The sequence below is a fragment of the Rhinopithecus roxellana genome, chromosome 1 (assembly GCF_007565055.1).
Source record: "Rhinopithecus roxellana isolate Shanxi Qingling chromosome 1, ASM756505v1, whole genome shotgun sequence".
Lineage (NCBI taxonomy): Eukaryota > Metazoa > Chordata > Mammalia > Primates > Cercopithecidae > Rhinopithecus > Rhinopithecus roxellana.
Genome location: NC_044549.1, coordinates 161235868 through 161249293, shown reverse-complemented (window position 1 = coordinate 161249293; position 13426 = coordinate 161235868). Strand labels below are relative to the sequence as shown.

The following is a 13426-nucleotide window of genomic DNA, read 5'->3' as shown; positions in this document are numbered from 1 at the left end:
AGCAAATGCTGAGAGATTTTGTCACCACCAGGCCTGCCTTAGAAGAGCTCCTGAAGGAAGCACTAAACATGAAAAGGAAAAACTGGTACCAGCCACTGCAAAAACATGCCAAATTGTAAAGACCATTGATGCTAGGAAGAAACTGCATCAACTAACCAGCTATCATCATAATGACACGTCAAATTCACACATAACAATATTAACCTTAAATGTAAATGGGCTAAATGCTCCAATTAAAAGACACAGACTGGCAAATTGGATAAAGAGTCAAGACCCATCAGTGTGCTGTATTCAGGAGACCCATCTCACATGAAGAGACACACATAGGCTCAAAATAAAGGGATGGAGGAAGATCTACCAAGCAAATGGAAAACAAAAAAAGCAGGTGTTGCAATCCTATCTCTGATAAAACAGACTTTAAAGCAACAAAGATCAAAAGAGACAAAGAAGGTCATTACATAATGGTAAAGGGATCAATTCAACAAGAAAAGCTAACTATCGTAAATATATATGCACCCAATACAGGGGCACCCAGATTCATAAAGCAAGCCCTTAGAGACCTACAAAGAGACTTTAACACCCCAATGTAAACATGAGACAGATCAATAAGACAGAACGTTAACAAGGATATCCAGGAATTGAACTCAGCTCTGCACCAAGTGGACCTAATAGACATCTACAGAACTCTCCACCCCAAATCAACAGAATATACATTCTTCTCAGCAGCACATTGCACTTAGTCCAAAATTGACCACACAGTTGGAAGCACTCCTCAGCAAATGTAGGGAGACCCCCTGAAACTATTGCTACGGCATAAAAGATGAAATGCTCCTGATTATTGTAAATACAAAATTGCATGCAGGATTGTGTAAAGACAATGCCAGGTTAGACTGCCAGAATGAGCCAACAGTGTGTGATGTGCTTCCTCCTGCAGAGAGCCTATGAATGGACGTGCAGTCAGGTAGGTTTCACATCACCAAGATTCCTATCCCAGAAAAGCAGATGTTCATAGCTCTGGGAATGGAATGCGACCCTCATGGAGAGCCTATAAATGGATGCATGATGGGGGACACCTGTCCATGTGGATAAGATAGGGCTATAAACACCCTCATCTTGCCATGGCTCTTCTAGGCCTCTTTAGGGTTAAGGCACACTCCTTTCTGAGAATTTCTGGTCTAACCAGTTGTCTAGCTTCATGTCCTGTTACTATGGATTGTTTGTAACCAGCTTTTGCTGCAACGGTTACTGCTGATTAATATCTTGTTAATCACAGGTTATGGAACGACTGTGTTTCTGTTTTAAGGCTCTGTTAGAAATTACTGATGCACACAATATATTATAAATTCTTATCTCTGTATACTGTACTTCTGCATACAGATGTTATGTTAAAGAATTACTTCATCACCATGTGACCATCTCACCTCATAATCAAATGATCTTAAATCCCTCACTAACCTACCCCTGCCCTCAATAAACTTAATAATAAATGCTGGTATGTCCAGTGCATTGTTGGCACCACAGGACCAGAAGGCGGTGACCCCGCTGGACCCAGCTTTCACTATCTTGTGTGTGTGTATTATTTCTCGACCCGCCGATCCACCTGGGAACAAAGAGAGAGAGACCCGTTTCATTGTGGGCTGCTGGCCAGATCCCACAATAAGCAAATGTAAAAGAAGAGAAATTATAACAAACTGTCTCTCAGACCACAGGGCAATCAAACTAGAACTCAGGATTAAGAAACTCACTCAAAACTGCTCAACTACATGGAAACTGAACAACCTGCTCCTGAATGACTACTGGGTACATAATGAAATGAAGGCAGAAACAAAGATGTTCCTTGAAACCATTGAGAACAAAGACACAACATACCAGAATCTCTGGGACACATTTAAAGCAGTGTGTAGAGGGAAATTTATAGCACTAAATGCCCACAAGAGAAAGCACGAAAGATCTAAAATTGACACCCTAACATCACAATTAAAGGAACTAGAGAAGCAAGAGCAAACACATTCAAAAGCTAGCAGAAGGCAAGAAATAACTAAGATCAGAGCAGAACTAAAGGAGAAAGAGACACAAAAACCCTTCAAAAAATCAATGAATCCAGGAGGTTTTTTGAAAAGATCAACAAAATTGATAGACTGCTAGCAAGACTAATAAGGAAGAGAGAAGAATCAAATAGACGCAATAAAAAATGATAAAGGGGATATCACCACTGACCCCACAGAAATACAAACTACCATCAGAGAATATTATAAACACCTCTATGCAAATAAACTAGAAAATCTAGAAGAAATGGATAAATTCCTGGACACATACACCCTCCCAAGACTAAACCAGGAAGAAGCTGAATCCTTGAATAGACCAATAACGGGCTCTGAAATTGAGGCAATAATTAACAGCCTACCAACCAAAAAAAGTCCTGGACCAGACAGATTCACAGCCGAATTCTACCAGAAGCACAAAGATGAGCTGGTACCACTCCTGAAACTATTCCAATCAATAGAAAAAGAGGGAATCCTCCCTAACTCATTTTATGAGGCCAGCATCATCCTGATACCAAAGCTTGGCAGAGACACTACAAAAAAAGAGAATTTAAACCAATATCCCTGATGAACATTGATGCAAAAATTCTCAATAAAATACTGGCAAACCAAATCCAGCAGCACAGCAAAAAGCTTATCCACCATGATCAAGTGGGCTTCATCCCTGGGATGCAAGGCTGGTTCAGCATATGCAAATCAATAAATGTAATCCATCGTATAAACAGAACCAATGACAAAAACCACATGATTATCTCAAAAGATTCAGGAAAAGGCCTTCGACAAAATTCAACAGCCCTTCTTGCTAAAAACTCTCAATAAACTAGGTATTGATGGGATGTATCTCAAAATAACAAGAGCGACTTATGACAAACCCACAGCCAATATCATACTGAATGTGCAAAAGCTGGAAGCATTCCCTTTGAAAACTGGCACAAGACAGGGATGCCCTCTCTCATCACTCTATACAACATACTATTGGAAGTTCTGGCCAGGCAATCAGGCAGGAGAAAGAAATAAAGGGTATTCAATTAGTAAAAGAGGCAGTCAAATTGTCCCTGTTTGCAGATGACATGATTGTATATTTAGAAAACCCCATTGTCTCAGCCCAAGATCTCCTTAAGCTGATAAGCAACTTCAGCAAAGTCTCAGGATACAAAATCAATGTGCAAAAATCACAAGCATTCCTACACACCAACAACAGACAAACAGAGAACCAAATCATGAGTAAACTCCCATTCACAATTGCTTCAAAGAGAATAAAATACCTAGGAATCCAACTTAAAGGGACATGAAGGACCCTTCAAGGAGAACTATAAACAACTGCTCAACGAAATAAAAGAGGACACAACAAATGGAAGAACATTCCATGTTCATGGACAGGAAGAATCAATGTTGTGAAAATGGCCATACTGCCCAAGGTAATTTATAGATTCAATGCCATCCCCATCAAGCTACCAATGACTTTCTTCACAGAACTGGGAAAAACTACTTTAAAGTCCATAGGCAACCAAAAAAGAGCCCACATTGCCAAGACAATCCTAAGCAAAAAGAACAAAGCTGGAGGCATCACACCACCTGACTTCAAACTATACTACAAGGCTACAGTAACCAACCAAAACAGCATGGTACTGGTACCAAAACAGAGATGTAGAGACCAAAGGAAGAGAACAGAGCCCTCAGAAATAATACCACACATCTACAGCCATCTGATCTTTGACAAACCTGACAAAAACAAGAAATGGGGAAAGGATTCCCTATTTAATAAATGGTGCTGGGAAAACTGGCTAGCCATATGTAGAAAGCTGAAACTGGATCCCTTCCTTACACCTTATACAAAAATTAATTCAAGATGGATTAAAGACTTCGTGTTAGACCTAAAGCCATAAAAACCCTAGAAGAAAACCTAGGCAATACCATTCCAGGACATAGGCATGGGCAAGGACTTCATGACTAAAACACCAAAATCAATGGCAACAAAAGCCAAATTTGACAAATGGGATCTAATTAAACTAAAGAGCTTCTGCACAGCAAAAGAAACCATCATCACAGTGAACAGGCAACCTAAAGAATGGGAGAAAATTTTTACAATCTACCCATCTGACAAAGGGCTAATATCCAGAATCTACAAAGAACTTAAACAAATTTACAAGACAAAAAGCAAATAATCCCATCAAAAAGTGGGCAAAGGATACGAACAGACGCTTCTCAAAAGAAGACATTCATACAGCCAACAGACACATGAAAGAATGCTCATGGTCACTGGCCATCAGAGAAATGCAAATCAAAACCACAATGAGAAACCATCTCACACTAGTTAGAATGGCAATCATTAAAAAGTCAGGAAACAACAGATGCTGGAGAGGATGTGGAGAAATAGGAACACTTTTATACTGTTGGTGAGACTGTAAACTAGTTCAACCATTGTGGAAGACAGTGTGGCGATTCCTCAGGGATCTAGAACTAGAAATACCATTTGACCCAGCCATCCCATTACTGGGGATATACCCAAAGGATTATAAATCATGCTGCTATAAAGACACATGCACACGTATGTTTATTGAGGCACTATTCACAATAGCAAAGACTTGGAACCAACCCAAATGTCCATCGATGATAGACTGGATTAAGAAAATGTGGCACATATACACCATGGAATACTATGCAGCCATAAAAAAGAATGAGTTCATGTCATTTATAGGGACATGGATGAAGCTGGAAACCATCATTCTGAGCAAACCATTGCAGGGAGAGAAAACCAAACACTGCATGTTCTCACTCATAGGTGGGAACTGAACAATGAGAACACTTGGACACAGGGTGGGGAACATCACACACTGGGGCCTGTCATGGGGTGAAGAGAGGGGGCAGGGATAGCATTAGGAGATATACCTAATGTAAATGACAAGTTAACGGGTACAGGACACCAACATGGCACATGTATACATATGTAACAAACCTGCCTGTTGTGCACATGTACCCTAGAACTTAAAGTATAACAAAAATAAAATTTAAAAATTTTAAAAAGTCACTTTAATGTACAAAACTATTTTTGCAGTGTTTCCCTCCATCTTCTGCTTCCCAATACCTGTGACAAGTCTTGACCACAAATACAGAAAGAGAAGTGTCAAAATAGGAAAGTCCAAATGAACAAATTAAACTAGAAAATTATATGATAAAATATTATTTATTTCCAAAAAAATAAATCTACTTTACACGATAAAGTGTTAAACAGTAACAAAAACTTGACAAGTCATATATATCCCAACAGATTTTGTTCCATATGAATTAAAATTTAAACAATTATTAAATGCCTTTTTTTCTTTTTTTGGATACAGGGCCTTGCTCTGTTGCCCAGGCTGGAGTGCAATGGTGTAAACACAACTCAGCACAGCCTTGATCTCCTGGACTCAAGGGATCCTTCCACCTCAGCCACCCAAATAGCTGGGACCACAGGCGTGCACCGCCATGCCTGGCTAATTTTTCAAATTTTTAGTAGAGATGGGTCTCACCATGTTGCCCAGGCTGGTCTTGAACTCCAGCACTCAAGCGATCCTCCACCTCAGCCTCCCAAAGTGCTGGGATTACAGGTGTGAGCCACTGAGCCCAGCCTTGAAGTCTTTTCATAATGATTGTAGAATATGAAACTAAAATCTAAAAATTAGGAAAATCTCAGAGAATACATTTTTAAAAAACACTGTTACATCCTCCACATCCAAAAGGCTTTATGTAAAACACTTGTCTTTGTGATTCACACAAAAAGCGGATGCCAATTCCTTAACAGAACTGATGTGACAGGAGAAACTCAATGCTAGTATAGCCGTGTGTAAAAACGCTGATCTAATTCATGTCTTTATTAATTCCTTCTCATTTCAACTTTGTGAAAGAAGGAAAGAAGAAAGAGGGGAGAGAAGGCTAGGCATGCCTACCCTGTTCTGTAATATCTAACCCAGTGCTAGAAACAACAAAACACAAGCCATTTATAAGTGTTCAAAAACCTTAAAGTCCTAATAAGAAAGAAAACTAATTTCCTAACATATATATGAGGAAACATATAAAGATACACTATATCTTACAGTACAATCCATAAACAGGTTGAGAGAAACTGCCGGGTTTTAAACGTGGCTCAATTTATCAGTGGGGTGACCTAGGCAAGTTACTTTACCTATCTGTGCCTCAATTTCCTCATCCCTAAAATAGGATAAAGGTATCTTCATCACAAGGTTGTTGTGATCATTTAAGACTCTTAGAAAAATTTCTACTGTCTCTATAGTAATAACTATGTACATATGTACACAATAAATGTTAGCTGTCATTATTACAGCGTAGAAATAAATGGCTTAATTGAAGACATTTTCATTGAGAAATAGTTTCAAAATTAATGTGCCAAGTCATTTATATCAATGGCTGAAGTTTTATATTTAGATTCAAGCAGTTAAGGAAGTGCAATGTGATTTAGAATACAGTTCTGGGGGCTAGGCGTGGTGGCTCACGCCTGTAATTCCAGCACTTTGGGAGGTCAAAGCGGAAGGATCACAAGGTCAAGAGATCGAGACCATCCTGGCCAACATGGTGAAACCCCATCTCTACTAAAAATACAAAAATCAGCTGGGCGTGGTGGCACACGCCTGTAGTCCCAGCTACTCAGGAGGCTGAGGCAGGAGAATCGCCTGAACCTGGGAGGCAGAGGTTGAAGTGAGCTGAGATCGCACCACTGCACTCCAGCCTGGAGACAGAACGAGACTCCGTCTCAAAGAAACAAAAGAATACAGTTTTGGGGATGACATATACATGCAGCCGCTTCATCCCTCTCCCTCCTGTACCAACCAGTCCCCACTTCCATGGAAGCCTCGGCACCTTATCAATTAAGTTCCCATGAGTTAAATTCTTAATGCTTAAAGACATACAAAAAGCAAAGTATTATAAGTTCAGCAAAACAACCACTAATACAAAACTACAGTAAATGCTTTTATTTTAAAGTAAAACTCTAAAATTCACAATAGTGAATGAAGGTGGGCTGTGGGTCAGAACGAAAGAAGTGGAAGAAGTAAAAATAAAGAAAATGGATGACAGGAGGAATATGAGACTTGAGAGAGCTGTGAAAATTTAATTCCTGGATATTCCTTCTCCTTGCTACAATTGTTACGGTTTTCTCACATATAACATGTAACAGTAAATTACTGCAATATTTGAAACACTTATATCTTTGTAAAATTCGCTTTCTGAAACTCTTGCCAGCTCCATTAATTTGTCACTTAAAAAGCAATTCGCAATTTAAAAAAGAAACATAAACAAAATAAAGGCATTACATGGTACTGTGATTTGTGGGTGATGTTCTTCTCCTGCCAGCAATAATGCCACACACTTGGAAGCTGCTTTTCCAGAGTCAATGAGAGACACCATCCACCTCCTACCACCACCCCTCTCCTTGGTTATTAAGAAAAAAAACTGAGCCAGCCAGGATTCCTAATGATAGTTTTTTCTCCACGAGGCCAGCTGGCACTTGGGGAGCACCCTGCATTCTCAGCTCATCAGCACTTCCACTAAACTCCTGCAGATAAGAAGAAAATCTCCACTTAATCACCCATGGTTAAAACAAAAACCTGTTTCTAAAAACCAGCTATTTCCCTATTACCTACACCTACCCCCATACCTCCTCAAGTATTCTATATCAAGGGTGTGTCCCCAAGCAAGGAGTCTAGCTCCTCTCTTTTCTTACACCCCATGAAGGCCTCTGGAGAACCATACCTTCGGTTGGCAATTCTCTGAACTTGTCTATTCAAGCCAGCACCTCCGACGAGTGAAACCGAGTCACGTTTTTAAAACGAGCTTAAACGGGGACAGGTGTTATGCCCACGCCGTCTGAAGTTAACTAATAAAGGTAATGATTTAAGACGTTTACAATGTACTATTATGAATTAATTAAATCCCTTAGTGAGGGTGCGGCACTCAGAAAAAAAAACCCTCCAGCTCAATGTCCCCTATTTTTTAAAAAGGAGGGGAGGGATCTCTAAAATAAAAAATGTTAATTTCCACGTGCTAAAAAACCTATCAGAATGATGATTTTGAAAGGAAGATATATGTCTGATATTAGTTATATATAATTGCATATAAACAAAACTGGAGGCACATAGACTGCTTTGGTGTAAATATAAATACATACGATATTCATATGTATGATTTTTTGTTTAACCACACCCTCCTTGGGTGGCTTCCCAGGCTCTCTCGGGCCAAACAGCGTCACGTCGTCCAGCGGCCCACTGGGTGGGGGTCCGGGCTGTCACCCAGACTCCAGCGGCAGGGAACGCTGCACCGCGGTCGCCCCCCGGCAGGCGGGCGCTCCGAATCCCCCAGGTTATCCCTCCCCGGGCCCGCCCAGCCCTGCCCTGCCCAGCAGCCTCGCAGGCCGCGGCCCGGCCTCTCCACGACCCCAGCGCCGCCCGCCCGACCCTAGCGGGCGGCGGCTTAGGGACCCAGCCCGGTAGGGGTAGGGCGGGGCGGCTGGGCAGACGCGGGTCCCACACTCACCATGGCCGAAGAGCCGCGAGCGAGCCCACAGCTCGAAGTCACACGGCGCCGGCGACGCCCGTTGTCCTGGTGACGCCAGCCAGGCGCCCCGCCCCGTCCCCAAGGTGGGCTCGGAAGCGGCCATTGGTGGCCGGCGAGCACGTGACCCACAGGGGCGGTGCCCTTTGGACCGCCCACCCCTCGCCCCCGGCCCTGGAACGGGGCCTCTTCGCCTCTCCCACTGTGTATCTGGTCCATCCTCTCAGCCTGATCACCTTGATGACCCTCACCTGACAGATTACCCAGCCGCAGACTGCCCAGCTGAAAGAGACCATAGATTTTTTTTTTTATTTAAAAAAAACATTATACAGGTAATGCATGATTATTGAAAACATTTTAAATTACCAATAACAAGAATTTAAAAGGATAAAACCACACTCATCCCAGCACCTGAAGTTGCCACTGCTCAGATTGCATTCTATCTGCTTCAAGCTTCCAGTGAGATGTTATAATATACTGTATTCTTAAAAATGGTGGCAAACCATAGGTAACTGTTTTATAATCTACTTTTTTAGATTAAAAATGATTATCTTGGGGCCGGGCGCGGTGGCTTACGCCTGTAATCCTAGCACTTTGGGGGGCCGAGGCGGGCGGATCATGAGGTCAGGAGATGGAGACCATCATGGCTAACACGGTGAAACCCCGTCTCTCCTAAAAATACAAAAAATTAGCCAAGCATGGTGGGGGATGCTTGTAGTCCCAGCTACTCGGGAGACTGAGGCAGGAGAATGGCGTGAACCAGGCAGGCGGAGTTTGCAGTGAGCCGGGATTGCACCACTGCACTCCAGCCTGGGCAACAGAGCAAGACTCCATCTCAAAAAAAAAAAATTATCTTTGCATGCCACTTCATGGAATAGCATTCTATGCATGTTATCTAATTCATTAAATCAACTGGCAGTTTCTTGAATGTTTTTAATATGGTTGAAGGGAACTCTAGACATCCTCAAATCCAGCCTATTAACTCTATGAAGAAGGACCCAGTGCGATGGTTGACACCTGTAATCCCAGCACTTTGGGAGGCTGAAGCAGGAGGATTGCTTGAGGCCAGGAGTTTGAGACCTGCCAGGGCAATATAGCAAGACCCTGACTCTACAAAAAATAAAAAAATAAAAAAAAAAGAAAGAAAAAAAAGAATGTGCTTGGTGTGTTAGAAGCAGAAAAAAGACTGACAAAATAAAAACAACAACAACAAAAATAAAGTTACCAAAAAAAGAAAGAGAATTTTAAAATGTAAAAAAAAAAAAAATCTGTGAAGAAGAATCGTATTCAACAGCTAACCTGACACCCTCCCCACCCCCGAACTGCCTAACAGACATCACAATGTAATATGGTCCAAATAAACCCCTTGATCCAAGTTTCTTACTCCCCAGTCTTCTCAAAGCAGAAGTCCCTACTATCCCCTTGATTGTTAAGACAAAAACCTAGGAATTGTCCCTGATTCCTCTGTTTTCTCACACTTCACTTCCAGTCCATTATCACATATTCTTGACTCTACCTTAAATTCTCAATCTATCCACTCTACAACATCTCCACTTCACAGCCACTATTGTCTCACCCAAATTCATCTCCACAGGTGCTACGATTTGAATGTTTGTGTCCCTTCCAAACTTTGTGTGAAAACATATCAAATGTGACAGTTTTAGAAAGAGGGCCTCAAGGTGGGGAGTAGGCCGTGAGAGCTCTGTCCTCATGAATGGGATTAATGCCCTTATAAGAGAACTTGAGGGAATGAATTCAGCCCCTTTTTGCCTTTTCATCCCTTCTGCCATGTGAGGACACAGCAATCCCCTCCAGAGGATGCAGCGACAAGACACCATCTTAGAAGCAGAGCAGCCCTCACCAGACACCAAACCGGCCAGCACCTTGATCTTAGACTTCCCAGCCTCCAGAACTGTGAAAAATGAATTTCTATTGTTTATAAATTACACAGTCCTGTGGTATTTTGTTATAGCAGCACAAGTGAACTGTGATCCCATGTCTTCCCTCCTGCATCCTACACAACAGCAGCATTTTCAGTGGCTTCTCATAGCACTTAGAAAAAAATACAGGCTGGGCAACGTGGCTCATGCCTGTAATCCCAGCACTTTGGGAGGCCAAGGTGGGAGGATCACCTGAGGTCAGAAGTTCGGGACCAGCCTGGCCAACATAGTGAAACCCCGTCTCTACTAAAAACACAAAAATTAGCCAGGTGTGGTGGCAGGCACCTGTAGTCCCAGCTACTTGGGAGGCTGAGGCAGAAGAATTGCTTGAACTCGGGAGGCAGAGGTTGCAGTGAGCAGAGATCGTGCCCACTGCACTCCAGCCTGGGCAACAGAACAAGACTCTGTTTCCAATAAAAAAAAAGAAAGAAAAAAGAAAAAGAAAAAAATACAAACGCTTTCCGTGGTCTACCAAAATGGTACACAATGGAGGCCTTGCCCACTGCACCAACTCCATCTCCTGTCACTCTTCCCTCATTCACGCCATACTAGCCCCACTTTTATTTCCCGAGGTTCCTCAAACACGTCAAATACTTTTGTACTTAAAAGCCTCAATAATATCTGCTTCCTTTATACAGAATATTCTTCCTGCAGAACTTCATGTAGGCCCTTCCTTCATTTGATACAGGTCAGTTATCTCCTCAATCGTGATCTTCGCAAATGCCTTTACTGACCTAAAATAGCTCATTCCAGTCACTCTCACTTTAGTCAGCCTCTCTCGTTTAACTCTGTCTTGGTCTCAAAGTACTTAGTCCCCCTCAAAACTATCTTTTTTACCTTTTTGTTTATTAATTACTTCCTGTCTCCCCGCTCTGGAATGCAAGATGTCTATCTTGTTCCATTCTGTATTCCTAGTGTTTAAGAACAGTTCCTGGCTTATAGTAGATGTTCAATAAATACTGATGATTGAATGAATGAACATCTATTCTGGGTCTGTATGGTCAGTTTGAAGATCCAAATAAGAATATGACTTGATATAGTAGGGAGTATAATAGAAAATAAATACTGTAATTACTGGCAGCCTTTATTTTTATTATGAGATATAAATACAAGTAATAGAATACAAATGTACATTTTGTTAAAGTGAACACTTCACACCACCCAGTTCAAGAAATAGAACATAGCCAGCAACCCAGATGATCCTCATGTCTACTCTCCTAATCTGAATTCCCCCCTCAACTTTTCCCCTAAGGTGATCACTGTCATGAAATTTATGGAAATCATTTTCTTGCATTTCCTTATGCATTTGTTTTATCTTTTTTTATTTTTTATTTTGGAGAGGGATATCTGGCTATGTTGCCCAGGCTGGCCTCAAGTGAGCCTTCACTTCAGCCTTCTCAGTAGCTGAGACTACAGGTGCATGCCACTGTGCCTAGTACTTTCTTGTAGTTCTTTATAAATGTTTATACTACATTTTTATAGCTATAAAGTATCTCACTGAATGCACACAAGAATATATTTATCCCTTCCACTGTTGATAGGTATCTGAATCATTTCCCATTTAGGACTCTTATAAATGATGAAGCTATGAGCATTCTCCTAGTGTACATGGACACATTTCTCTAGATGATGGTTTCTCAATCTTAGCACTTTTAGCATTTAGGGCCAGATAAATCTTCGTTGCTGGATGTTGGAGGGAGAGGGTAGTCCTGCGTATTGTAAGATGTTTCACAACATCCATGATCTCTACCTACTAGATGCTAATGGTGCACCCCAGTTGTGAAAATCAAAAAATATCTCCAGGCATTTCCAAATGTCCACAGAGTGGCAAAATCGCCCCATTTGAGAACCACAGCTCTGGAATGTCAACAAAGAGTAGAGTTGTTGGTTTACAGATTTACTACATAAATCTGAAGAAAATTATGTTTCCAAATTGTTTTCTAAAGTAGTTGTAACAGAAGTGACATCATGGAATTAGCAGAATAGGGAACTCCAAGAATTGGTCCTTCTACTGAAGCAACTATTAAGTGGGGAAAAATGGACAGAATCGACATTTCAGACTCTGGAGTCTAATAAAACATTTAAGTCAACCAGGGAGTGCTTAATAAAGAGGCAACTGAATTTTGATAGGAAAGAATTATGGGGGCTTTTGCTTGCCCACCTAGCATCTCCTACTCCCCAGCCTGGTGGTCATCTTATGGATGGTGGCTTGTGTTCTGCTGCAACTTGCTGGTCCCAGCCTGAGCAATATGACCTTGTTCTCAAAACATTTTGGTTATGCATTTGATTGGTTTCCGCATTATCTAAGGCAGCAGTTCTCAGCCTTTTTGGCACCAGGGACTGGTTTTGTGGACAATTTTTCCATGGACTGGGATGGGGGATGGTTTCAAGATGATCCAAGCACATTACATTTATTGTGTATGTTTCTATTATCATTACATTGTAATATATAATACATTAATTATATGACTCACCATGATGCAGAATCAGTGGAAGCCCTGAGCTTGTTTTTCTGCAACTAGACAGTCCCATCTGGGGTTGATGGGAGGCAGTGACAGATCATCAGGCATTAGATTCTCATAAGGAGTGTGCAACCTAGATCCCTTGAATGTGCACTTCACAATAGGGTTTGTGCTCCTATGAGAATCTAATGCTGCCATTGATCTAACAGGAGGCAGAACTCAGGTGCTAATGCGAGCAATGTGGAATGGCTGTAAATATAGATGAAGCTTCACTCGATGGCCCTCACCTCCTGCTATGCAGCCCAGTTCCTAACAGGCCACTGACCAGTATTGGTCCATAGCCTGGGGGTTGGGGACCCCTGCTGTAAGAGACTGACCTGGAAGTTGACCCTTAGTTTGACCTCCTTGGGTTGGAGGGCTTCCTGCACAGGATCTGATG

The 13426-nt window shown here is 41.7% G+C and overlaps 1 protein-coding gene across 1 annotated transcript in view; it reads right to left on the bottom strand.

Moving 5' to 3' along the window:
* The window catches only part of FBXL2 (F-box and leucine rich repeat protein 2), a 97278-nt gene extending 88617 nt beyond the window's left edge, over positions 1-8661 (bottom strand). The window contains exon 1 of the mRNA XM_010372966.2: positions 8568-8661. Coding sequence (XP_010371268.1) covers positions 8568-8570 — 3 coding nt within the window. The 5' untranslated portion in view covers positions 8571-8661. The remainder of the gene's footprint in view (positions 1-8567) is intronic.
* Positions 8662-13426: the final 4765 nt, after the last annotated feature.